Source organism: Mauremys mutica, chromosome 7 (genome assembly GCF_020497125.1).
Source record: "Mauremys mutica isolate MM-2020 ecotype Southern chromosome 7, ASM2049712v1, whole genome shotgun sequence".
Classification (NCBI taxonomy): Eukaryota; Metazoa; Chordata; order Testudines; family Geoemydidae; genus Mauremys; species Mauremys mutica.
The window spans coordinates 978,395-1,004,677 of NC_059078.1; the positions used below are offsets into that span (position 1 = coordinate 978,395).

A 26,283-nucleotide genomic window follows, 5' to 3' on the forward strand; every position below is an offset into this window, starting at 1 on the left:
GGAGCCCATATAAGTTGGCGCCCATGGGCTCAGGAACCTCTAAAGTGGGACATCGGTGAGCACCACTTTCTCCTACACCAGATTCAGAGGTGGAGGGAAACCGGTCACAAGTTCAGCAGCCTGAGTGTGAGATGACTTGACCCGATGCCATTGTTCTGGGGGGTCTGTGCCCAAAGGGTTTGCACGGCACTGCTGTGCAGGGAGACAGGCGCACAGGGGAGCCACTGGAAGCATAGACAGTGGGACTCAGGTCCTGGCCTCTCCCTGCCCCCCCCGCCCCCTCCCTAACACAGCTTTGGTAGCATTGCAGGGCTTTGGGGTACCTCTGAAAATGGCTGGAGGGTTGCTAGGACATAAAAAGACCACAGGGGAGCATCGGCTTGGGACTCTTGTTTAGTGTCTGGGTCTGAAACTTCTCATCATTTAAAAGCAGTAAGGCCATGCCCCCTCCAGTAACCCTCCCCCTCCTCGCCCCCAATGGGCTGCAGGAAGTGAGAGCTCAGCAGGACAGGGAGGTTGCAATTATCCCAAAACCAAATGACGCTGCTTATTACGACAGTCTGTAACCCACTAACAACCGCCCCCAGCTGCTTCCCCCTTCCTCCCCCTGTGACGGGGGGCAGGACGGATGAAGTTAACCGGCTGCTTCCCTGGAATGGGCCCTGGAAATCCCTGTTAACTGCTCAAGACAAACAATCCCTTTCCCCTTGTGTAGCTGGGACCCCCACAGCCCCTCTCCCAGCCCTGAGGAAAAGCTCTGTGCAGCTCTGAAGCTTCTGTCCCTCACAACAGAGGCAGAGCGGGCAAGAGACATTGTTCCTCCCCCCAACCCCTTACCCACGAACCCAGGCCAGCCTGTGTGCACCTGGCTGGCCCGCCCTGCTCCTGGCGGCTGCACTAGGACCCAGGTGTGTGGGAGCAGCAGCAGGAAGCTGGGCTTGAACCCACTTGCCCTTTGCCTGGCAGCCTGAGGCTCGGGAAGGGGAGGGGAAAGGGCAGGGCTGGGACTGGGGCAGTGTGCAGTGCAGTACAGACCAGAGCACTGAGCTGAGTGCAACCAGGTGGGATCCCAGGGCTGTGCTGGCTATGCCAACCCCCTCTGCACGGTGCCTGGCTGGGGCTGGGGGGCTGAGTGGGAAGCCCTGAGTCAGGTGCTCTTGTTTTGGGGGCTGGCTACTCCCTGGAGGACCTAGGAGCTGTCGCTGCAGCCTGGCCCGAAGGGAGGCCTGAGCTGGGTGCTGGCTTCTGCCAGGGGAAGGGGCTCCCCGCTGGAGCCACTCATGGCTGGCAGGAACAGCCCCTGGCGCTGGCTCTGACCCCGCAGGCCCAGGAGATGCAGGCTGCGGGGCTAGGGCTCTTTCTCCTGCTCCTGCCCAGAGCGGGGCTCCATGCCCTCCCGGACTCTGTCAACTGCTCCCAGGTGTGTATGAGCTGGGATTGGGGCTCTCCACTGCCGCTCAGGAGGCGGCTCTGCCCTGGGGGGCCACTGATGGGGCGCAGGCAGGTTGGGGGCTGTTGAGTCCCCCTGACAACACCCAGCCTCAAGCCCTGGTTGCACCCCGGCCCATGGGCCTGCAGGTGTTGGTCTCTGTTTATGCTGGTAACCGGCCCACCTGCCTGGCACGGCCTTGGCCTCCCCCTGCTCCGACCATGGCTGGGAAGCTGCCGCAGAGGGTCCCTCTCCTGGCAGGAGGGGGGCAGGGAAGGGCAGTTCCCAGGGGGGTGCCCTGCCTGGGGACAGATACCCCAGTAGCAAATGGGTTGAGTGGGTCTGTGTCCCACCAGCTGGTGCCAAGGCTTTGGGGACTGGGGTGGGACAAGCTGTGCCGTGGGGCTGGCCTGTGCTGGGGGTACCCAGAGCCAATTTACCCCCAAACCACCTGCCAAGAGAAACACCCTGTGAAGGCCTCCCCACTTGCCCTCCCGCTGTGGTGAGAGTGGCAGGATCGCTCAGCCCTGGGCTGGGGCATGAGAGCTGGGGGGGACGGGGCAATGGGGGGGGGGGAAGGAGGCGGGGAGGTGTAGGGGCCTGGCTTGGGCAGAACCGGAGGGGGGGCTCTGCAGGCCTCAGTGGGCCCTGGGGGAGCCCCTTCGGCCTCTCTGAGCAGGTGATGAGTGTGACGGGGGCCTGGCCCCCCATCATGGCTGGAGGGGGCGCCCTGCCCCGGTACTGGGGACTGGCAGGGAGGGTGGGCCCCCGACGCAGGGCTGCGCAGGGCCTCCTGCGTCAGACAGGGAGAGCTGGGCGTGGGCCTCCGCGCTGCTGTTTGCTCAGCTAACAAACCAGCTGGGCCTGGCAGCTCTGTGTGCTCAAGCCATAAACCCGGCCTGGTGCTTGTGGCCATGGAGACGGGGCCAGCAGGGGCAGTGGGGCGAGGGGCCGGGCTCTGGGCTGCAGCACCCTGCTTACAGCCCGGGGAGAGCCAGCGGGGGCTGGGCCAGGCCGGGCCACTAATCCCCCCACTGGGCTTGGTGCCCTGCTCTGTTGCATTACACAGCGTGGGCGACACTGACCCCTGGACTGGCCCCCCCAGAGCCAGGCACAGAGTGCCCAGGAGGTCTGCGTCCCCTAGAGCCACTGCTGGAATGAGGGAGGCCTGGGGGTGTGGGGCTGGCTAATGCAGCCCTGGCCTCTCCCAGCAGGGGGCGCTGTGGGGGCAGGGCAGGGCACTGGCTGTGGGGAGCTCCCAGCAGGGGGCGCTGTGGGGGCGGGGCAGGGCACTGGATGTGGGGGGAGCTCCCAGCAGGGGGCGCTGTGGGGGCAGGGCAGGGCACTGGCTGTGGGGAGCTCCCAGCAGGGGGCGCTGTGGGGGCGGGGCAAGGCGCTACCTAGGGGGGCTCCCAGCAGGGGGCGCTGTGGGGGCGGGGCAGGGCGCTGACTATGGGGGCTCCCAGCAGGGGGTGCTGTGGGGGTGGGGCAGGGCGCTGGCTGTGGGGGAGCTCCCAGCAGGGGGCGCTGTGGGGCAGGGCAGGGCGCTGGCTGTGGGGGAGCTCCCAGGAGGGGGTGCTGTGGGGGCGGGGCAGGGCACTGGCTGTGGGGGAGCTCCCAGCAGGGGGCACTGTGGGGGTGGGGCAGGGTGCTGGATGTGGGGGAGCTCCCAGCAGGGGGCGCTGTGGGGTGGGGCAGGGTGTTGGATGGGGGGGAAGCTCCCAGCAGGGGGTGCTGTGGGGGCAGGGTGCTGGCTGTGGGGGAGCTCCCAGCAGGGGGTGCTGTGGGGGGGCAGGGCGCTGGCTGGGGGGGCTCCCAGCAGGGGGTGCTGTGGGGGCGGGGCAGGGCACTGGCTGTGGGGGAGCTCCCAGCAGGGGGCGCTGGGGGGGGGGGGCAGGGTGCTGGATGTGGGGGAAGCTCCCAGCAGGGGGCGCTGTGGGGGCAGGGCAGGGCACTGGCAGGGGGTGAGCGCCCAGCAGGGGGCGCTGTGGGGACAGGGCAGGGCGCTGGCTGTGGGGGAGCTCCCAGCAGGGGGCGCTGTGGGGGTGGGGCAGGGCGCTGGATGGGGGGAGCTCCCAGCAGGGGGTGCTGTGGGGGCGGTGCAGGGCGCTGGCTGTGGGGGAGCTCCCAGCAGGGGGTGCTGTGGGGGGGGCTCCCAGTAGGGGGCGCTGTGGGGGCAGGGTGCTGGCTGAGGCGGGGTCCATGCAGCGGGGGCAGCATGTGAATGGGGAGGACCTGGCTTCTCCCTCATCTTTCTCTTCTTCTCCTGCAGGGCCTGTCCTGCCGGCTGCTGGGTAAGTACCATATTGCTTTGTCCGACAGGCGGCTAGAGCGCTGTTTCTGGGGAAACGTTGGTGGGTGGGCAGGTGGAATCCCCCCTCCCCCACAGCAGGGGTCTGGCCATGCTCTGTCCACAGGTAGGGCATGTGACCCTGGTGTCTGGGTCCCCAGGCTCACTAGGCTCCCACAGCCTGTCCTTCAAGCACTGTGGAAACCTCCCGCTCAGTGGGGCTGAGGGTCCCCGGTGCCCAGCCCCCGCTCAGTGGGGCTGAGGGTCCCTGGTGCCCAGCCCCCGCTCAGTGGGGCTGAGGGTCCCTGGTGCCCAGCCCCCGCTCAGTGGGGCTGAGGGTCCCTGGTGCCCAGCCCCCGCTCAGTGGGGCTGAGGGTCCCCGGTGCCCAGCCGTGCCCTGTCACAGAGTTAATAGAAATCAGAGAAATGTTGGGGGTGAAAAAGACCTTGAAAGGGCAACTAGTGAAGTCCAGCCCCCGCGCTGGGGCAGGGCCACGTAACCCTGGACCATCCCTCGCGGGGGGTTGTCCAACCTGTGCTCAAAACCCTCCAGTGACGGGGATCCCACAGCCTCCCCTGGAAGTCTATTGCAGAGCTTAGCTCCCCTGAGAGGGAGAAAGGGTTTCCGAATATCTACTCGAGATCTCCCTGGCTGCAGATTGAGCCCATCACTTCTTGTCCGGCCTTCCATGGACATGGAGAACAATCGATCCCCGTCCTCTTCAGAGCAGCCCTTAACAGACGTGAAGACTGTTCTCAGGTCCCCCTCAGTCCTCGTCTCTCCAGGCTAAACAGGCCCTGGTTTTAAAGCTTTCCTCCCAGGGCAGGTTTTCTAAACCTTCCATCATTTGTGCTGCTCTCCCAGGATTGTCTCCAGTTTGTCCACATCTGCCCTACAGTGCGGCCCCCAGACCTGGACACGAACCCCCGCTGAGGCCTCGCCAGTGTCCCACTCTGCTCGGCAATCCCCTCCCATGTCTGACATACGACACTCCTGTTAATACACCCCAGAATGATACTTACCTTTTCCACAAGGGCATCCCATTGTTGACTCATATTCAGTTTGTGATACTCTATAACCCCAGATCCTTCTCAGCAGTACTACCACCTAGCCAGTTATTCCCCATTTTGTAGTTGTGCTTTTGATTTTTCCTTCCTAAGTGAAGTGCTTTGCCCTTCATTGAATTTCATCTTGTTGAATTCAGACCAATTCTCCATTTCCCAAGGTCAGTTTGAATTCTAATCCTGCCCTCTAAAGTGCTTGCAACCCCTCCCAGCTTGGTGTCATCTGCAGATTTTATAAGCGCATGTCCGCTCCATTATCCAAGTCATTAATGAAAATATTGACTAGTACTGGACCCAGGCCTGACCCTGATGGGCCCCACTAGTTCAAAAAAGAACTAGATAAATTCATGGAGGATAGATCCATCAATGGCTATTAGCCAGGCTGGGCAGGGATGGGGTCCCTGGCCTCTGTTTGCCAGAAGCTGGGAATGGGCGACAGGGGATGGATCACTTGGTGATTCCCTGTTCTGTTCATTCCCTCTGAAGCACCTGGCATGGCCACTATCAGAAGACAGGATACTGGTCTAGATGGACCTTTGGTCACCGTCTGACCCAGTATGGCTGTTGTTATATTCTTACAAGATACAGCCTTCCAGTTTGACAGCAAAGCATTGATAACTACTCTTTGAGTACAGGCTTTCAATCGGTTTTGCACTCACCTTATATTTTCATCTAGTCCAGTGGTTTTCAACTTGTGGTCTGTGGACCCCTGGGGGTCCACAGACTGTCTAAGATTTCCAAAGGGGTCCGCACCTCCATTTGACATTTTTTAGAGGTCTACAGATGAAAAAATTTTGAAAACCCCTGCTCTGGCCCACATTCCCTTAGTTTGCTCATGAGGCTGCCAGGTGGGACTGTGTCAAAAGCCTGACTAAAATCAAGATACACCATATCTACAGCTTCCCCCCCCACACCCATCCACTAGACCAGTAGCCCTGTCTGAGAAGGAAATTAGGTTGGTTTGGCATAGTTTGTCCTTGATAGATCCATGCTGGCTGTTCCTTATAACCCTATTATCCTCTAGCTGCTTACAAATTGATCATTTAATCACTTGTTCCAGTATCTTTCCAGGTATCGAAGTTCAGCTGACTGGTCTGTAATTCCCTGGGTCCACTTTGTTCCCCTTTTTAAAGATAGGTGCTATGTTTGCCCTTCTCCCATGTTCTGGGTCATGACCCATCCTCCAGGAGTTCTCAGAGATAACTGCTTCAGCTAGTTCCTTAAGTACCCCAGGGTGACTTTCATCCAGCCCTGCTGAGGTGAATACAGCTAACTTCTCTAAATGTTCGTTCACCTGTTCTTTCCTTATTTTTACTTGCATTCCTTCCCCCGGTTGTGTTGAGCATCTGGTCACCATTAGCCTTTTTAATGATAATTGAAGCAAAATGAGCATGAAACACCTCAACTTTCTTGATGTCATCAGTTATTAGCTGTCCACCCTTGCTAAGCAGAACACCTGCACTTTTCCTTGTCTTTCTCTTTCCCCAGTGTATTTATAGTATCTTTTCTTCTTGCCTTTTATGTCCCTTGCTAGTGTAACTCATTTTGTGCCTTGGCCGTTCTGATTTTGGCCCTGCACACTTGTGTTTTTCTTTTTACTCCTCCTTAGCAAGTTGTTCATGTTTCTGCTTCTTGTAGGATTCCTTTTTGATTGTCAGGTCATTCAAGACTCCTGATGGAGTCATACTGGCCTCTGAATACTCTTCCTACCCTTTCCTTCACATCGGGACAGCTTGTAATTGTGTGTTTGTGCCTCTCCTGAACTCCTTTATTCCCTTGATTTCCCTATGGGCCCTGACCTACAGATTCGCTACCAATTCCTCCCTGTTGGTCAGAATCCCAGAATTTGATAGCTGCTTTCAACTACCTGAAAGGCGGTTCCAAGGAGAATGGAGCTCAGCTGTTCTCAGTGGCGGCAGATGACAGAACAAGGAGTAATGGTTTCAAGTTGCAGTGGGGGAGGTCTAGGTTGGATATTAGGGAAAACAATTTCACTAGGAGGGTGGTGAAGCACTGGAATGGGTTCCCTAGGGAGGTGGTGGAATCTCCTTCCTTAGAGGTTTTTAAGGTCAGGCTTGACAAAGCCCTGGCTGGGATGATTTAGTTGGGGATTGGTCCTGCTTTGAGCAGGGGGTTGGACTAGATACCTCCTGAGGTCCCTTCCGACCCTGATATTCTATGATTCTATGTCTGGTCCCAGGTAAAAGACCCATGACTCTGGGAGCCCAGTTCTCTGAAGATGTCCACGCAGTGTGCAGAGGCGGTCAAAAAAGCAAACAGGATGTTAGGAATCATTAAAAAGGGGATAGAAAATAAGACTGAGAATATATTATTGCCCTTATATAAATCCATGGTACGCCCACATCTCGAATACTGTGTACAGATGTGGTCTCCTCACCTCAAAAAAGATATTCTAGCACTAGAAAAGGTTCAGAAAAGGGCAACTAAAATGATTAGGGGTTTGGAGAGGGTCCCATACGAGGAAAGATTAAAGAGGCTAGGACTCTTCAGCTTGGAAAAGAGAAGACTAAGGGGGGATATGATAGAGGTATATAAAATCATGAGTGATGTGGAGAAAGTGGATAAGGAAAAGTTATTTACTTATTCCCATAATACAAGAACTAGGGGTCACCAAATGAAATTAATAGGCAGCAGGTTTAAAACAAATAAAAGGAAGTTCTTCTTCACGCAGCGCACAGTCAACTTGTGGAACTCCTTACCTGAGGAGGTTGTGAAGGCTAGGACTATAACAATGTTTAAAAGGGGACTGGATAAATTCATGGTGGCTAAGTCCATAAATGGCTATTAGCCAGGATGGGTAAGGAATGGTGTCCCTAGCCTCTGTTCGTCAGAGGATGGAGATGGATGGCAGGAGAGAGATCACTTGATCATTGCCTGTTAGGTTCACTCCCTCTGGGGCACCTGGCATTGGCCACTGTCGGTAGACAGATACTGGGCTAGATGGACCTTTGGTCTGACCCGGTACGGCCTTTCTTATGTTCTTATGGCCTGCTGCCAACCCCTGAGTTCGTGTGTCCAGCCTCCTGAGCGTCCCACTGGCAGCTCTCCCTCATTCAGGCTGTGGGGCTCCCCTGGTCTTTTCCAGTCCTCTGTGGTTATGGGTCGGTGCCAGCTAGTCTGTGACACCCCATTCCTATGCCCCAGCCAGCTACCCTCCCATCTCCTGCAGTGCCCGAGGAGCAGCATTTTAATTTTTCTGCACCTGCAGGGCAGTGATGCCAAGGGGCTGGGCACAGTCACACGGTTCATAACAGTGTTACAGACAATCCCCACCTTGTCACAGCCCCCACACCTGCTGGGGGGAGGCAGAGTGCCCATTGTCCAGCTGCCCTGCTCCATGCCCGCTGAGGGCAAAATGCCTGGTACCAGGTCTGCTCATGTTGTGGGGTGGGATGTGTCGGAATAAATGGTTTTCTCTCTCCTCTGCAGAGGACGATGTGCTGTGCAGCCCTGGGGCTGTGGGGCTGGCCTCTGGTCCAGTTCTGGTGCCAACCCAAATGACGATGGAGTCTGTGCTGCACTGCGCAGCAGCGTCTGACTGCTCCCCCTGCGTGCAGGTCAAGCTGCAGCTAGCTGTGCTGGGTGAGAGCAGGTTGGGGCAGTGTCACGGAGTCCCCGGGTGATGCTGGCTCTGCTCCCTACGGAGCCGGTGGGTGATGCTGACTCTGCCCTGGGGGCCCCGGGCGATGCCGGCTCTGCTCCCTACGGAGCCGGGCAGGACTCTGGGGGAGCCTCCTCTCTCAGAGCAGACGGTCCCCAGGGCAAGAAGCTCCCACAGCTTCCACCTTCCTGGGTCTGAGCTCGGAGCATCCAGCATCCCCTGCCCCTCCGTGCGCTTCCCGCAGCCAGTCGCCCGGGCGGGGTCCTGGGGCAGCCAGAGGGCCCTGCCCCCCCACTCCGCAGGCAGACGGGACTCTCAGCCAGCCGGGGAAACAGCAGGTTTATCAGTCGACAGGATCACGGCGAAGGGCAGAGCTCGTTAGCACAGAAATCAGGGACTTTCAGCCAAGACCATCTTTGGGGGAGGGGAGCCCAGAACCAGGGCTCTGCCCCTCCCCCTGCGCCCCAAGCCAGCCCAGACTGACTCCTTCCAGCTGCCTGGCCCCTGCCCAGCCCGTTGCTCCTCCTCCGGCCTTTGTCTCACTTCGCTTCCCCTGCCAAGAGTCACCTGGTCTCATCCCCCTCCTGGGTCTCAGGTTACGAAGGGGCGGCCATAGCATCCCTGCAGGCAGCTGGAGCAGCCCCCACAAGTCACACACGCTTAGTCCCACCACCCAGGCATTGGTGCAATACACAGGGAAACTGAGGCACGCACAATTCATGCAAAACAGTAAGACTCACATACAACATAACAAGGGAAAATCTCCACTTCGTCACAGGCAGAAAGGCAGCCCCAGAGCCCAGTTCTACCCAATTCCTGTGCCCCCCAGGTATGAGAGTGCCAGTGGCTTGGGGCTGTCCCCCCAGGGGCAGGGTGGAGGCAGGAGTATCATTTCCCTCGCCTTAGTGCAGTGCCCTGGGCCCCTCAGCCTGGCCTGTGCTGAGCCAGCCAGGCATATCTGCTCTTGGCCGGTCAGGGGGTTGGGGCTGGGTACCAGGTGCCAGAGGTGTGAGTGTGTCTGGCTGGGGCCCGCTCTGGGCACACGCTGCCCCACTGTCTGTGTGGCACAGTCTGGTGAGTGGCTGTTTCTGTTTCAGGGCCCCAGGAGGAGGTGGCAGGCGAGGGGACCCGAGACGGACCTAGGATGGATGCCCTGCAGCATCAGGACAGTGGTGAGGGCCTGCGGGCAGCACCGACCCCGTGCCCCTCTCCCTGCCCGCTGGGCCCCTGCCTGCCACTCACGGCTCCCTTTGCTCCCTGCTCTCCCAGGGCCGCTACGGAGCTGGGTGCTGCTCTCGGGGCGGACGTACCCCTCCTCCCGCTGTGTCGCCATCGAGGTCCAGCTGCCCCGCGCCCTGGCACAGCCCAGCGACACCGTGGTATGCGGCCCAGCCCTGCGGGGCCTTGGGGAGACGGACTGACCCAGACCCTGGGGGATGCGCTCGGCTCCCCAGTGGGGACTGAATGGGCGTCACGTCCAGGCCCCAGGAGAGATGGAGGAGGGGCTGGGCTGGGCCTCCTTGGCTGAGTGACCCCTGGCCCGGGGGGGGGGAGGGGCTGGGCTGGGTCCCCTTGGCTGAGTGACCCCTGGCCCCCGGGGGGGAGGGGCTGGGCTGGGCTGAGCTCCGTCGGCTGAGTGACCCCTGGTCCCCCGGGGGGGAGGGGCTGGTCTGGGCCCCTTTGGCTGAGTGACCCCTGGCCCCCGGGGGGGAGGGGGTGGGCTGGGTCCCCTTGGCTGAGTGACCCCTGGCCCGGGGGGGGAGGGGCTGGGCTGGGCTGAGCTCCGTCGGCTGAGTGACCCCTGGCCCCCCGGGGGGGAGGGGCGGGACTGGGCCCCTTTGGCTGAGTGACCCCTGGCCCCCGGGGGGGAGGGGCGGGGCTGGGCCCCTTCGGCTGAGTGACCCCTGGCCCCCCGGGGGGGAGGGGCTGGTCTGGGCCCCTTTGGCTGAGTGACCCCAGGCCCCCCGGGGGGGAGGGGCTGGGCTGGGCCCCTTCAGCTGAGTGACCCCAGGCCCCCCGGGGGGGGAGGGGCTGGGCTGGGCCCCTTCGGCTGAGTGACCCCTGCCCCCGGGGGGGAGGGGCTGGTCTGGGCCCCTTTGGCTGAGTGACCCCTGGCCCCCCGGGGGGGGAGGGGCTGGGCTGGGCCCCTTCGGCTGAGTGACCCCTGGCCCCCCGGGGGGGAGGGGCTGGTCTGGGCCCCTTTCGCTGAGTGACCCCTGGCCCCCGGGGGGGAGGGGCGGGGCTGGGCCCCTTCAGCTGAGTGACCCCAGGCCCCCCGGGGGGGGAGGGGCTGGGCTGGGCCCCTTCGGCTGAGTGACCCCTGGCCCCCGGGGGGGAGGGGCTGGGCTGGGCTGAGCCCCGTCGGCTGAGTGACCCCTCTGCTCCCCCAGGGCTCCATGTGGTTTCATTGCTTTGAGGCGGCCTTGCGAGGGGAGCTGCACGTCACATCCTACACGAGTCCCCGGTACCGGGAGGTGCTGAGCCAGACGCACCGTGTGCCTGGTGAGTGCCTGCCCACAGTGCCAGCGTGGCACAGCCCCCAGGCCTGGAGCAGGGGGATTCCAGGATTGATAACCTGCTGCTGGCCCCTCTCCCATGACTGCCGGGGGGAGGAGCCGCCCTTCCCCACCTCCGCCTGTCCCCAGAGCTGTCTGTGGCCCCTGCTGACCCCTGCACTGTCTTCCCCCCAGACTGTTCCTGGCCTGCAGCACGGGCTGCCATCCGGCTGTGCCAAGGTAGGAGCTTGTGATGCCTGATTCATGCAGGTGTCACCAACTCCCTAATGGGCCCCCCTTGCTGAGCATCTTTGGGAGCCAGACACCCCCCCCAGCCCATTGCTGTGGGGCCGTCTCACGTGGCCCCCTGGGCCTGGCAGCTGGGTCAGTTCCAGCCCCTCCGCCCAGGGGAAGCTGGGCACAGAGAGCTCGGGGGTCACCCACTGAGGCCCTGGCAGGGCTGAGGCAGTGAGTGAAGGGGGAGGGTCCCTGGGGCAGGGCTCTCTGGGCTGGGGGTCCCTGGGGCAGTGAGGGGTCCCTAGGGCAGGGCTCTCTGGGCTGGGGGTCCCTGGGGCAGTGAGGAGGTATCTGGGACAGGGCTCTCTGGGCTGGGGGTCCCTGGGGCAGTGAGGAGTCCCTGGGGCAGGGCTCTCTGGGCTGTGGGTCCCTGGGGCAGTGAGGAGGTATCTGGGGCAGGGCTCGCTGGGCTGGGGGTCCCTGGGGCAGTGAGGAGGTATCGGGGGCAGGGCTCTCTGGGCTGGGGGTCCCTGGGGCAGTGAGGAGGTCCCTGGGGCAGGGCTCGCTGGGCTGGGGGTTCCTGGGGCAGTGAGGGGTCCCTAGGGCAGGGCTCTCTGGGCTGGGGGTCCCTGGGGCAGTGAGGGGTCCCTGGGGCAGGGCTCTCTGGGCTGGGGGTCCCTGGGGCAGTGAGGAGGTATCTGGGGCAGGGCTCGCTGGGCTGGGGGTCCCTGGGGCAGTGAGGGGCCCCTGGGGCAGGGCTCGCTGGGCTGGGGGTCCCTGGGGTAGTGAGGGGTCCCTGGGGCAGGGCTCTCTGGGCTGGGGGTCCCTGGGGCAGTGAGGGGTCCCTGGGGCAGGGCTCTCTGGGCTGGGGGTCCCTGGGGCAGTGAGGAGGTATCTGGGGCTGGGCTCTCTGGGCTGGGGGTCCCTGGGGCAGTGAGGAGGTATCTCGGGCAGGGCTCTCTGGGTTGGGGGTCCCTGGGGCAGTGAGGGGTCCCTGGGGCAGGGCTCGCTGGGCTGAGGGTCCCTGGGGCAGTGAGGAGGTATCTGGGGCACGGTTCTCTGCGCTGGGGGTCCCTGGGGCAGTGAGGGGTCTCTGGGGCACGGTTCTCTGGGCGGGGGGTCCCTGGGGCAGTGAGGGGTCCCTGGGGCAGGGCTCTCTGGGCTGGGGGTCCCTGGGGCAGTGAGGGGTCCCTGGGGCAGGGCTCTCTGGGCTGGGGGTCCCTGGGGCAGTGAGGAGGTATCTGGGGCAGGGCTCTCTGGGCTGGGGGTCCCTGGGGCAGTGAGGAGGTATCTGGGGCAGGGCTCTCTGGGCTGGGGGTCCCTGGGGCAGTGAGGAGGTATCTGGGGCAGGGCTCTCTGGGCTGGGGGTCCCTGGGGCAGTGAGGGGTCCCTGGGGCAGGGCTCTCTGGGCTGGGGGTCCCTGGGGCAGTGAGGAGGTATCTGGGGCAGGGCTCTCTGGGCTGGGGGTCCCTGGGGCAGTGAGGGGTCCCTGGGGCAGGGCTCTCTGGGCTGGGGGTCCCTGGGGCAGTGAGGAGGTATCTGGGGCAGGGCTCTCTGGCCTGGGGGTCCCTGGGGCAGTGAGGGGTCCCTGGGGCAGGGCTCGCTGGGCTGGGGGTCCCTGGGGCAGTGAGGGGTCCCTGGGGCAGGGCTCTCTGGGCTGGGGGTCCCTGGGGCAGTGAGGAGGTATCTGGGACAGGGCTCTCTGGGCTGGGGGTCCCTGGGCAGTGAGGGGCCCCTGGGGCAGGGCTCTCTGGGCTGGGGGTCCCTGGGGCAGTGAGGGGTCCCTGGGGCAGGGCTCTCTGGGCTGGGGTCCCTGGGGCAGTGAGGAGGTATCTGGGGCAGGGCTCTCTGGGCTGGGGGTCCCTGGGGCAGTGAGGGGTCCCTGGGGCAGGGCTCTCTGGGCTGGGGGTCCCTGGGGCAGTGAGGAGGTATCTGGGGCAGGGCTCTCTGGGCTGGCGGTCCCTGGGGCAGTGAGGAGGTATCTGGGGCAGGGCTCTCTGGGCTGGGGGTCCCTGGGGCAGTGAGGGGTAAACTGGGGCAGGGCTCCCTGGGCTGGGGGTCCCTGGGGCAGTGAGGGGACCCTGGGGGAGGGCTCTCTGGGCTGGGGTCCCTGGTGCAGTGAGGAGGTATCTGGGACAGGGCTCTCTGGGCTGGGGGTCCCTGGGCAGTGAGGGGCCCCTGGGGCAGGGCTCTCTGGGCTGGGGGTCCCTGGGGCAGTGAGGGGTCCCTGGGGCAGGGCTCGCTGGACTGGGGGTCCCTGGGGCAGTGAGGGGTCCCTGGGGCAGGGCTCTCTGGGCTGGGGGTCCCTGGGGCAGTGAGGAGGTACCTGGGCTCGCTGGGCTGGGGGTCCCTGGGGCAGGGCTCGCTGGGCTGGGGGTCCCTGGGGCAGTGAGGGGTCCCTGGGGCAGTGAGGAGGTATCTGGGGCAGGGTTCGCTGGGCTGGGGGTCCCTGGGGCAGTGAGGAGGTATCTGGGGCAGGGCTCTCTGGGCTGGGGGTCCCTGGGGCAGTGAGGAGGTATCTGGGGCAGGGCTCGCTGGGCTGGGGGTCCCTGGGGCAGTGAGGGGCCCCTGGGGCAGGGCTCTCTGGGCAGGGGGTCCCTGCGGCAGTGAGGGGTCCCTGGGGCAGGGCTCTCTGGGCTGGGGGTCCCTGGGGCAGTGAGGGGTCCCTGGGGCAGGGCTCTCTGGGCTGGGGGTCCCTGGGGCAGTGAGGAGGTATCTGGGGCAGGGCTCTCTGGCCTGGGGGTCCCTGGGGCAGTGAGGGGTCCCTGGGGCAGGGCTCGCTGGGCTGGGGGTCCCTGGGGCAGTGAGGGGTCCCTGGGGCAGGGCTCTCTGGGCTGGGGGTCCCTGGGGCAGTGAGGAGGTATCTGGGACAGGGCTCTCTGGGCTGGGGGTCCCTGGGCAGTGAGGGGCCCCTGGGGCAGGGCTCTCTGGGCTGGGGGTCCCTGGGGCAGTGAGGGGTCCCTGGGGCAGGGCTCTCTGGGCTGGGGGTCCCTGGGGCAGTGAGGAGGTATCTGGGGCAGGGCTCTCTGGGCTGGGGGTCCCTGGGGCAGTGAGGGGTCCCTGGGGCAGGGCTCTCTGGGCTGGGGGTCCCTGGGGCAGTGAGGAGGTATCTGGGGCAGGGCTCTCTGGGCTGGCGGTCCCTGGGGCAGTGAGGAGGTATCTGGGGCAGGGCTCTCTGGGCTGGGGGTCCCTGGGGCAGTGAGGGGTCCCTGGGGCAGGGCTCGCTGGGCTGGGGGTCCCTGGGGCAGTGAGGGGTCCCTGGGGCAGGGCTCTCTGGGCTGGGGGTCCCTGGGGCAGTGAGGAGGTATCTGGGACAGGGCTCTCTGGGCTGGGGGTCCCTGGGCAGTGAGGGGCCCCTGGGGCAGGGCTCTCTGGGCTGGGGGTCCCTGGGGCAGTGAGGGGTCCCTGGGGCAGGGCTCGCTGGACTGGGGGTCCCTGGGGCAGTGAGGGGTCCCTGGGGCAGGGCTCTCTGGGCTGGGGGTCCCTGGGGCAGTGAGGAGGTACCTGGGCTCGCTGGGCTGGGGGTCCCTGGGGCAGGGCTCGCTGGGCTGGGGGTCCCTGGGGCAGTGAGGGGTCCCTGGGGCAGTGAGGAGGTATCTGGGGCAGGGTTCGCTGGGCTGGGGGTCCCTGGGGCAGTGAGGAGGTATCTGGGGCAGGGCTCTCTGGGCTGGGGGTCCCTGGGGCAGTGAGGAGGTATCTGGGGCAGGGCTCGCTGGGCTGGGGGTCCCTGGGGCAGTGAGGGGCCCCTGGGGCAGGGCTCTCTGGGCTGGGGGTCCCTGGGGCAGTGAGGGGTCCCTGGGGCAGGGCTCTCTGGGCTGGGGGTCCCTGGGGCAGTGAGGGGTCCCTGGGGCAGGGCTCTCTGGGCTGGGGGTCCCTGGGGCAGTGAGGAGGTATCTGGGGCAGGGCTCTCTGGGCTGGGGGTCCCTGGGGCAGTGAGGAGGTATCTGGGGCAGGGCTCTCTGGGCTGGGGGTCCCTGGGGCAGTGAGGGGTCCCTGGGGCAGTGAGGAGGTATCTGGGGCAGGGCTCTCTGGGCTGGGGGTCCCTGGGGCAGTGAGGGGTCCCTGGGGCAGTGAGGAGGTATCTGGGGCAGGGCTCTCTGGGCTGGGGGTCCCTGGGGCAGTGAGGGGTCCCTGGGGCAGTGAGGGGTCCCTGGGGCAGGGCTCTCTGGGCTGGGGGTCCCTGGGGCAGTGAGGAGGTATCTGGGACAGGGCTCTCTGGGCTGGGGGTCCCTGGGCAGTGAGGGGCCCCTGGGGCAGGGCTCTCTGGGCTGGGGGTCCCTGGGGCAGTGAGGGGTCCCTGGGGCAGGGCTCTCTGGGCTGGGGGTCCCTGGGGCAGTGAGGGGTCCCTGGGGCAGGGCTCTCTGGGCTGGGGGTCCCTGGGGCAGTGAGGGGTCCCTGGGCTCGCTGGGCTGGAGTCTCACTCGCTGTTCCATGGCAGTGCCCAGGCTGCAGGTCTCCATGGGGACAGAGCACGTGGTGGTGCAGTTGCAGGACGTGCCCGTGGAGCAGAACTTCATTGTGTGGTTCTATTGGAACCAGACACTTGAACTCAAAGGACTCAGGACAGAGGTGAGTGAGGGGCCGGCCCCAGAGTCCTTCTTCCCTATCCACTTTGTACCCTGCCCCCTGTGCCCTTCAACCCCCCCCACTCCTCTGGACCTCCCCAGTGCCCAGCCCACAGCCTCCCTGCGGGCCCCCAGCGGCACTCTGGCCTTTGTTCCCTGTAGCCCTCCATGGGAGGGGAGTGGGGTCGAGAGCTTAGATCCAGGGGCTGGGAGCCAGGACTCCTGGGTTCTGCCCCAGCAGCCTGGGCTGAGCCCTTCCCTCAGGTTCCTGCTCTGTGCCACGGGGGCACTTTGTGGCGCTGGCAGTTGCATGGCAGCGAGGGGGTGGCCAGACCGGCTGGCAGGTGACCAGTGTCTCCTCTGTTCCTGTCTGCAGAGGGGTACTCAGAACTTCAGCCTGCCCTTCGCCCAGCTGCTGCCCTGCCTCTGTCTGCAGGTAGGGCCTGGGCTGGGACTGCTCCCCACGGGGCCTGGCACTTGGCAGGCACTTAGGGGGGGCCCAGCGGCGGGTGCTGTGCCCAGGGTGGAGGCACTGAGAGCCCAGGGGTTCCCCAGGGCGGAGTGGGGGGCCCAGCAGGGGTAACTGAGAGCCCAGGGGTTCCCCAGGGCGGAGTGGGGGGGGCCCAGCGGGGGTAACTGAGAGCCCAGGGGTTCCCCAGGGCGGAGTGGGGGGCCCAGCAGGGGGCACTGAGAGTCCAGGGGTTCCCCAGGGCGGAGTGGGGGGCCCAGCAGGGGGCACTGAGAGCCCAGGGGTTCCCCAGGGCAGAGTGGGGGGCCCAGGAGGGGGTGCTGTTCCTAGGGTGGGGGGTGGGATCACTTTGTGCTGCCACACACTGTTTCTTGCCCAGGTCTGGCCAGATATCCCGGACCCCCCCAGGATCAGCCGCTGCCCCTTCACTCAGGGTAACTAGGCCACAGTCATCTACACCTGTCTCGGGGCGGGGTGTGCTGGGGGGCTGGGCTCCTGTCCGTGTGCCGGGATGGGAAGTTGCGGGGATCTGGGTTGTCTGTGCGCTCTGTGTGTGTGTGTGGGGGGGGGGGTCATGTCTGTGAGCTGGGCGGGTATTGGGGGTCTCTCGGCAAGGGTTGTATCTGTGAGCTGGGTGGGTGTTGGGGGGCTCCGGGCGGGTGTTGGGGGGCTCTTGGCAGGGGTTATATCTGTGAGCTGGGCGGGTGTTGGGGGGCTCTGGGCGGGTGTGGGGGGGCTCTGGGCAGGGGGTATATCTGTGAGCTGGGTGGGTGTTGGGGGGCTCTCGGCAGGGGTTATATCTGTGATCTGGGCGGGTGTTGGGCTCTGGGCGGGTGTTGGGAGGCTCTGGGCAGGGGTTATATCTGTGAGCTGGGTGGGTGTTGGGGGGCTCCGGGCGGGTGTTGGGGGGCTCTCGGCAGGGGTTATATCTGTGAGCTGGGTGGGTGTTGGGGGGCTCTCGGCAGGGGTTATATCTGTGATCTGGGCGGGTGTTGGGGGGCTCTCGGCAGGGGTTATATCTGTGATCTGGGCGGGTGTTGGGCTCTGGGCAGGTGTTGGGGGGCTCTGGGCAGGGGTTATATCTGTGAGCTGAGCGGGTGTTGGGGGGCTCTGGGTGGGTGTTGGGGGGCCCTGGGCGGTCGGGTTCAGGTAGTGGGCAGAGTAGTGAGCTGTGCCAGGCTGTCTCCTGCATAGAGCAGGCTGGCGCGGCTGGTAGCGAGAGGGAGGGGGGAACTGCAGGCGGGTGGGTGAGGGGTGTGCCTGGGACGGGCTGAGCCCTTTGCCCCATGGCTGTTGCAGACCCTGCGGCGTGGACCCGGCTGTGGGCACAGGCCCAGCTGAAGCTGCATCTCACTGGGGAGAGGCTGAGCTGCTCCGTGTCGGTGCCATGCATGGTGCCAGCCGAGCTCGTGCCCTGCTGGAGGCTGAAGAGGGACGGGCCCTGCCATGAGCTGCCCCACCTGCGCCAGGCCCTCACCGTGCCTGTAAGTAGGTCTGCTGGCCGGGGCTGGTGGAGAAGGGGGCAGTCGTTTGGGGGAGGGATGGGGAAGGGCAGGGCAAGGTGGGGGGATGGGTCAGGCAAGGTTGGGGAAGGGGAGGTGGAGGGGTGGGGATGGGCATCGGGGGGCAGGAGCAGAGGCGGGATGGAGCAGTGCGTGCTCGGGGGCTGAGGTTGGCATGTCATGTCCCCTCCCTCCTCCCTGCAGAGTCTCCATGAGTTTGGGACGTTGGAGCCTCATCCGAACCTGTGTGTCCAGGTAGGAGACCCTGGGCAGGGGGCACCAGCTGGCAGCGCCATAGGGCCGGGGCGCCGCGTTCCCGCTCCCTCCGGGCCGGGCCGGGACCCCCCAGCAGCGCCATAGGGCCGGGGCGCCGCGTTCCCGCTCCCTCCGGGCCGGGCCGGGCCCCCCCAGCAGAGCCATAGGGCCGGGGCTCCATGTTCCTGCTCCCTCCGGGCCGGGCCGGGACCCCCCAGCAGCGCCATAGGGCCGGGGCGCCGCATTCCCGCTCCCTCCGGGCCGGGCCGGGACCCCCCAGCAGCGCCATAGGGCCGGGGCGCCGCGTTCCCGCTCCCTCCGGGCCGGGCCGGGACCCCCCAGCAGAGCCATAGGGCCGGGGCGCCGCATTCCCGCTCCCTCCGGGCCGGGCCGGGACCCCCCAGCAGAGCCATAGGGCCGGGGCGCCACGTTCCCGCTCCCTCCGGGCCGGGCCGGGACCCCTCAGCAGCGCCATAGGGCCGGGACGCCGCGTTCCCGCTCCCTCCGGGCCGGGCCGGGACCCCCCAGCAGAGCCATAGGGCCGGGGCGCCGCTTTCCCGCTCCCTCCGGGCCGGGCCGGGCCCCCCCAGCAGCGCCATAGGGCCGGGACGCCGCATTCCCGCTCCCTCCGGGCCGGGCCGGGACCCCCCAGCAGCGCCATAGGGCCGGGGCGCCGCGTTCCCGCTCCCTCCGGGCCGGGCCGGGACCCCCCAGCAGAGCCATAGGGCCGGGGCGCCGCATTCCCGCTCCCTCCGGGCCGGGCCGGGACCCCCCAGCAGCGCCATAGGGCCGGGGTGCCGCATTCCCGCTCCCTCCGGGCCGGGCCGGGACCCCCCAGCAGAGCCATAGGGCCGGGGCGCCACGTTCCCGCTCCCTCCGGGCCGGGCCAGGACCCCTCAGCAGCGCCATAGGGCCGGGACGCCGCGTTCCCGCTCCCTCCGGGCCGGGCCGGGACCCCCCAGCAGTGCCATAGGGCCGGGACGCCGCGTTCCCGCTCCCTCCGGGCCGGGACCCCCCAGCAGAGCCATAGGGCCGGGGCGCCGCGTTCCCGCTCCCTCCGGGCCGGGCCGGGCCCCCCCAGCAGCGCCATAGGGCCGGGGCTCCATGTTCCCGCTCCCTCCGGGCCGGGCCGGGCCCCCCCAGCAGCGCCATAGGGCCGGGACGCCGCGTTCCCGCTCCCTCCGGGCCGGGCCGGGACCCCCCAGCAGAGCCATAGGGCCGGGGCGCCGCATTCCCGCTCCCTCCGGGCCGGGCCGGGACCCCCCAGCAGCGCCATAGGGCCGGGGTGCCGCGTTCCCGCTCCCTCCGGGCCGGGCCGGGACCCCCCAGCAGAGCCATAGGGCCGGGGCGCCGCGTTCCCGCTCCCTCCGGGCCGGGCCCCCCCAGCAGTGCCATAGGGCCGGGGCGCCGCGTTCCCGCTCCCTCCGGGCCGGGCCGGGACCCCCCAGCAGAGCCATAGGGCCGGGGCGCCGCGTTCCCGCTCCCTCCGGGCCGGGCCGGGCCCCCCCAGCAGCGCCATAGGGCCGGGGCTCCATGTTCCCGCTCCCTCCGGGCCGGGCCGGGCCCCCCCAGCAGCGCCATAGGGCCGGGACGCCGCGTTCCCGCTCCCTCCGGGCCGGGCCGGGCCCCCCCAGCAGCACCATAGGGCCGGGACGCCGCATTCCCGCTCCCTCTGGGCCGGGCCAGGACTCCCCGAGTGCCCTCAGAGCTGCTTCCCTGTCCCGGGTTTATGCCCTGCCCCTTCAGTTCACCCCTTTCCCTCCCCCAGACTAGTTGTTGTTTTCTCTCCAGGTGTGGAGTGGTGGGCAGGTCCGGCTCATGCAGTGCCTGCAGGAAGGTGAGTGCCACGCTGGGATGCTGATGCCAGCTCTTCTCTAAGGGGAGCCAGCTGGGCTGGGGTTCCCCTGAGCCTGGTGCCCCCTCAGCCTCTCCTCTGCCCTAGGTGCCATGCAGGGCCAGCCGGCCGACTTCTTGCTGATGGAGACCAGGGACCCACAGGGGAACATGTTGCTCTGTGCCATGGAGCGAGGCACCTGCGTTCCACTAGCCAACTCCACCTGTATGGTGAGGGGCCCCTTGCCCTATGTGGCTCCATGGAGGGCAGGAGCCCCGGGCAGGGCCCACAGGGACCCCCTCCCCAGGCCCTGCCCGCAGGCTGCGGGCCCAGCAGCTCCTGTACCATTCTCATCCTTTGCCTCCTTTGCAGGGAGTTGGGGTGCGGGCCCTGGAGCAGCAGCTGCGATGGGATGTGCAGTCGGGGCAGTGTCTGCAGGTCAGTGCCGTGGGGGAGCGGTATTGTCACACCCATGGGTGTAGATGGGCCCTTGCGCTGGGCCAGTAACGGGCAGTTGTCTCCACAGGTCTGGCGTGCTGAAGGCAGCCTGGTGGGCACCGGCTGGGCCTGCTCGCTGGAGAAGTGTGAGTATGTTGGGGGACGAGGAGGCGGGGCGGGGGGCAGGCAGCAGCCTGGCTCCCATTGAGCCAAGGCCTCTCTGCTCTGGAGCTGAACAACGCTGGCTGGCGCTCAACCACTGGTGCTGGACCCATGGGCCCAGTGCGGGGGAAGGGAGATGCTGGACCCCCAGCCCACAGGGAGAGGGCAGAAACCAGCCTTCCCACCTGCCTCGTGAAGGGGGCTCCTAGTGGCTCCGTTGGGAGGGAGGGATGGGGTGCAGCTCCCTGGTAGGGGCAGGGCTTAGAGGAGGGCCTTAGGCAAGGTGCCCGCCCATGGCCAGGCGCTCCCTGGGCTGCGGCGATTCTAGAGAGAGCAGGGAAAGCTGCTGAGCTGCCAGGCCGAAGCCCTGCCCTGCCCAGTGTGAGTCCTTCGAGCCCGCCTTGGGATAATTCGCTGCCACCAGGGGCCCTAGCCCTGACCCCTCCCACCCCCGTGCCCTGAGCACCACCTGCCCCTGATAGGGTTGCCAACTTTCTCATCGCACAAAACCAAACACTCTTGCCCCACCCCTGCTTACTCCACCCCCTCCCCCGTCTCTTGTTCTCTCCCCCCTCACTCCCTTGCTTATTTTCATCCGGATGGGGCAGGGGGTTGTGGTTCGGGAGGAGGTGAGGGGTGCGGGCTCTGAGTGGTGCTTACCTCGGGGGCTCCCTGGAATTGGTGACATCTCCCTTGGCTCCTAGGCAGAAACTCAGCCAGGTGGCTCTGCTTGGTGCATGCTGCCTCTGCCCATAGGCACCGCCCCCGCAGCTCCCATTGGCTGTGGTTCCCGGCCAGTGGGAGCTGCAGAGCCAGCGCTCAGGGCAGGGGCAGTGCGTGGAGCCTCCCTGGCCATGCCTCTGCCTAGGAGCTGAGGGATATGTCACCGGTTCCGAGGAGCCACGTGGAGCCAGTTAGGGAGCCTGCCAGCCCCACTGACCAGACTTTTAATGGCCCGGTCCGTGGTGCCGACCGGAGCCGCCAGGGTCCCTTTTTGACTGGACATTCCTGTCGAAAACTGGACACCTGGCAACCCTAACCCGTGTCCTGGCAGATCTCCGGGCCCGCTGGGTGCTGGCTTGGATGGGGGTTCTCCTCAGCACCTTCTGCATCCTGCTTCTGCTCCTGCTCAAGAAGGAAAATCTGAAAGGTGAGAGCTCCCCTCCCCCTTCCCACGGGGTGCGCTGCCCTCCCCACTCCCTGCACTGCCAAGTCCCCTTCTCCACCGAGCCCTAGGGCCGTGTGGGGCACTGGGGCCAGCACTGACTGCAGGGCAGAGCACCCCCTACTGAGCCCCCCTCTGAGAGCACAGGCCCCCTAGTGCCCCACTGGGGCCAGCACTGCCTGGTGGGCAGAGCGCCCCCTACTGAGCCCCCCTCCGAGAGCATAGGTCTCCCAGCAGCACACTGGGGCACTGGGGTAGCACTGACTGTGAGGCGAGTGTGTCCCCTGATCTAACATGTGCCTTAGACAGAGCTGGGGTTTGCTCCACCTATTTTTGGGTGGGCCTGGTTCTGCTGGGGTGGGTGCGGGACAGGTGCCCGACCTGCTAACTCACCATGTCTTCCCCTTTCATCTTCCAGGGTGGCTGAAGATGCTGAAGGAGGATTATAGCTCTGGGGGTGAGTGCTTGGGGAGAGGGCGCCCTGTGGCAGGTCTGAGTGGGGTGCTGAGCCCCAGGGCACCTGGGGGCCAGGGCCAGGACAGCGAGGAGGAGCAGGAGCCCCGATGCAGCTCTCCAGGCTGGGATGCTGCAGCTGGGAACGCATGCCCTCACACCTGGGCCTGGGGTGGGGGCAGGGCCCCATGACCCTGTGCCCAGGGCTCTGTCCCTGCCAGGCAGAGCTGCCAGAGCCTGAGTGAGCAGAGCATGGGGCCAGGCAGGGGGTGGTGACTGGGCTGCTGGGCCGCACACAGCCTGTCTAGCCCGCCCTGGCCACTCCATGGCTCTGCCCAGCCTGATGCTAAGTGCTCATGGCTCTCTCTGTCCCAGCAGGCCTGCTGCGGGGCCGGCGCGCCCTGATCCTCTACTCGCCCGACCACGCCGGCTTTGAGCGGCTGGTGAGCACCCTGGCCTGCGCCCTGACACGGCTGCAGCTGGCGGTGTCAGTGGAGCTGTGGAGCCGGGCCGAGCTCTGTGCCATCGGCCCCATGCAGTGGTTCCATGCCCAGCGGCTGCGGGTCCTACAGGAGGGTGGCACAGTGGTCCTACTGTTCTCCAGGGGCGCCGTGGCCAGGTGCACGGAGTGGCTGCTCTGGAAGCCGGGGGAACTGCTGCCCCAGGATGATCCGTACAGCGCCTTCTCGGCCTCCCTCAACTGCATCCTCCCAGATTTCCTGGCTGGCAAGGCTGGGGGCCGGTACCTGGTAGCCTGCTTTGAGGATCTCCTCCAGCCGGCTGACATCCCGGAGCTCTTCCGCTCCGTGCCCATCTTCACACTGCCCTCCCAGCTGCCCACCTTCCTCCTGGCACTGGCTGGCACTGCTGCAGGCAGGGAGCAGAAAAGCAGCCTGAAGAAGCACTCCCTGTGGATCAGCGACAGCCTGCAGCGCGCCATCAAAGAGTGCCAGCTGCAGGAGCCCAATGGGCACTGCTCACCACAGGCGTCCGCCCTGCCTGGGAGCGGACAGGTACCGATGGGTGCAAAGAGTGAGGCTGGGGAGCTCTCTCCACCCATGGACTCCACGTGACTGAGACTCTGGGCACTGCCGGTAGACAGGATACTGGGCTAGATGGACCTTTGGCCTGACCCAGTGGGGCCGTTCTTATGTTCTCCTGCCAAGCCAGAGTGTGTCTGCCACTGTCTCTGCGCCAGCTGGGCTGGGCATGGAGGGAAAGACTCCGCTGGCACCTGGCTGGAGCATATGCTGGCAGGGCCTGGCCCCTGCCCTGCGGCGGGCTCTGCGGGTCACTGCCCCACACTCCCAATAAAGGCTGGTTATTTTTCTAATGGTGCGTGGGCGTTTCCTGGGCTCCGGGCTAGAAGCAAGTAGCTGGGGCCTGGCCACGAGTGGGGCAAGGCTGGGGCAGGTCAGGCGGGGGCTTGGCTGTGACACTGGTGCCCATGGGAGCCAGCCGAGGTCACTCAGGGTGAATTGCAAACAGAACGGGGCAGACAAACCCTAAATGCTGATGGATATTCTAATACTTAGATTTACCAACCAGCCCAAACCAGCCTCTGTGTTACCTCCCTGGTTACTCAGAAGTCCAAGCAACGCAGTTCCCTTAAAGTACCTAGCCTCAGGCCTCTTTCCAGATGCATACATCAAACATATGGTGGTGATAAATTCTGAAAATCTTATTTCATCATATAAAAGAAAAGGTTCTTCCAACCCCAAAGGATCAGCCACACACCCAGGTCAAATGATAACTTACCCAAAATACACGCTTATAGCCAATTCTTATTAACTAAACTAAAATTTATTAAAAAATAAAAGAGAGAGAGAGAGTTGGTTGAAAGATCAATATACAGACAGACTTGAGTTAAATTTATTGAGGTCCAGATCCATAGCAGAGATGGTGAGTTTGTAGTTGCCAAAAGTTCTTTTAGAAATAGTGATAGAATCATAGAAGATTAGGGTTGGAAGAGACCTCAGGAAGTCATCTAGTCCAATCCCAACTAAATCATCCCAGCCAGGGCTTTGTCAAGCCTGACCTTAAAAACCTCTAAGAATGGAGATTCCACCACCTCCCTAGGGAACCCATTCCAGTGCTTCACCACCCTCCAAGTGAAATAGTGTTTCCTAATATCCAACCTAGACCTCCCTGCACTGCATCTTGAATATATTCCATACGTTATAGTCCAATGTTCATCAGGGTTTTCCCCAGGAATTGAAATTAGGGGGGCTGTTCGAATTTACGGGGTGGGGGGTCAGGGCCGATGAGGGGTGAGACTGTGAGGGTGAAGGTGGGCTGTATGGCACCACAGTAAAAACTGAAAACTCTTTCATGACCATTTTATTAGATTTAACTCATGTTTTGAAATCATCACACAAATTAAAGTTGGCTACTCAAGCATTCTATGAAGCACGACATCTACGTTCTTCTTGGTTTCTTGTTATAATTTTGCACAACTCTGTTAATGAATTTCTTGAATGCAATGCGTTCATCTTTGATGGCTTCTTGTGTGTCCAGTACGTCCATTCTTCAATTGATATGCTCATTAGTTCATTCACATGATCAGGCAGAAGGCGACTTCTTTCAGAACACAAAATTCTATTCAATGATGAAAAAGAACATTCAACTGTAGCTGCTGTGACTGGGAGTAGTAAGAGATGAATTCCTACTTCTTTCATCCCAGGAAGCATAGGATAAAGAGCGGGTCAAACCACTATGAAAAAGAAGTTGAAGTCAAATCTTCATTCATTCATTGTATGATATTCCACTCTGTGTTCAAATTCTCTATTCTGTCCTGAGCACGTGGCAGCCCCATTGCTGGTAGTGCCTCACTCCACTCAGCTGTTGGTGTTTTTCTAGGACAGGGATCTGTAAAAGCGACATAGAGGTTGAATAGAATCTAGAAGTCGCTGTTGTAGATTTTTAAGAATCAAGTCTGTGTACTTTTTCAGTTCTCTTAACAAACACTTCTTGTCCTCTTCACTTAAGGATTCAATATAAATGCCTTTATTAGTCAACTTCTGGACTGAAGTCTTTGCTTCTTCCAGTACTATTTCAATGGATAGCTCTCTGATTGATCCAAATGTAGCTTCTATTGCTGGACAAAGATCTCTTATTGTTGTAGCAGATGCCTGGATGGCATTGTGGTTTCAACAATAGACTTACGAGAGAGAGAATGGCAATAGTCTTCTCTGACCGTAGTAGCAAAAGTAATCCACCAGCGTCACTACTTTGATCCATCCCATCTTGGTAGATAGTTTCCAAAGCCAGTAATAACGGCTGGAGTAATTTTAAGACAACAGCCAAGGATCGCTCATGAGAAAGCCAGAGGGTTTTCCCAGGTTGGACTAATTTGAACTTCAGATCCAGTGTATCTTCTGTATTTTCCAAGATATTCAGTCTTTTTGGACTCTTGCTGAAAAAATAATATAATGAAGACATTAAATGTATAGCTTTTTAAATGTCTTTTGAAGAGTCTGCAGCTCATACTAGCGCTAGTTGGAGTAGATGGCCTCTGCAGTGTGTATAGGAGAGATTAGGCATACACTTTTCTTTGAGCAAAGCTTGTACTCCACCATATCTTCCAGAGAAGTTTGCAGCTCCATGAAATGCACAAGCAGCCATCTGTTTAGAGTCCAAATGACAAGCATTTAACTCTTCTAAGATGTGGGTTGTCACAGATGTAGCCCAGTGCCGTAACAAGGGTGAGACGAGTGAGGCACTTGCCTCGGGTGCGCAAAGTGGAGGGGCACAGCTCTACTGCGATCGGTGGTGCTTTGGCGGCAGCTCTACTGCCGCCGCTTCTTCGGTGGCAATTCGGCGGCGGGTCCCTGAGTCCCTCTCAGAGGGAAGGACCTGCCGCCAAATTGCCGCCGCTGCTTCATTCATTCTTTGGCGGCAATTCGGCTGTGGGTCCTTTTCTCCGAGAGGGACTCAGGCACCTGCCACCGAATTGCTGTCAAAGAGCCTGGAGCCAGCCCTTGCCTCAGGCACAAAAATTCCTTGTTATGGCTCTGATGCAGCTGATGTGTCTTCTGTAACTCAAACATCTAGAAATGCATCTACTTGCCGACCACTGACATCAAGATAACGTACATAATGATGTAATACATGATGCCCATTTGCATCAGTACATTCATCAGCCATGTATGCAAATATTTTGAATGTGGTGAGAGAGTTCTTCACCTTTTCAACTGTTGAGTCTTTCACTGTTGCACCGCATGCTTCTAGCCAGTCAGTTGAGTTTCTTGCAGAAAGATAGTGAGTATTTGCTGGTCTTGTTCAGAACCAGTGTTCAACTTC

The 26,283-nt window shown here is 63.4% G+C and overlaps 1 protein-coding gene across 1 annotated transcript; it reads left to right on the top strand.

The window, feature by feature from the left end:
• The first annotated feature begins 1,031 nt into the window (after positions 1-1,031).
• Positions 1,032-23,314, top strand: IL17RC (interleukin 17 receptor C). The gene is made up of 19 exons (XM_045025169.1): positions 1,032-1,420; positions 3,702-3,723; positions 8,235-8,387; positions 9,504-9,578; positions 9,676-9,785; positions 10,797-10,908; positions 11,097-11,141; positions 15,577-15,707; positions 16,080-16,139; positions 16,552-16,606; positions 17,472-17,656; positions 17,879-17,929; positions 19,721-19,766; positions 19,872-19,993; positions 20,136-20,201; positions 20,290-20,347; positions 21,418-21,513; positions 21,947-21,985; positions 22,360-23,314. The coding sequence occupies exons 1-19, from the start codon at positions 1,334-1,336 to the stop codon at positions 23,052-23,054; spliced, it is 2,208 nt and encodes a 735-aa protein (XP_044881104.1). The 5' UTR covers positions 1,032-1,333; the 3' UTR covers positions 23,055-23,314.
• Positions 23,315-26,283: the final 2,969 nt, after the last annotated feature.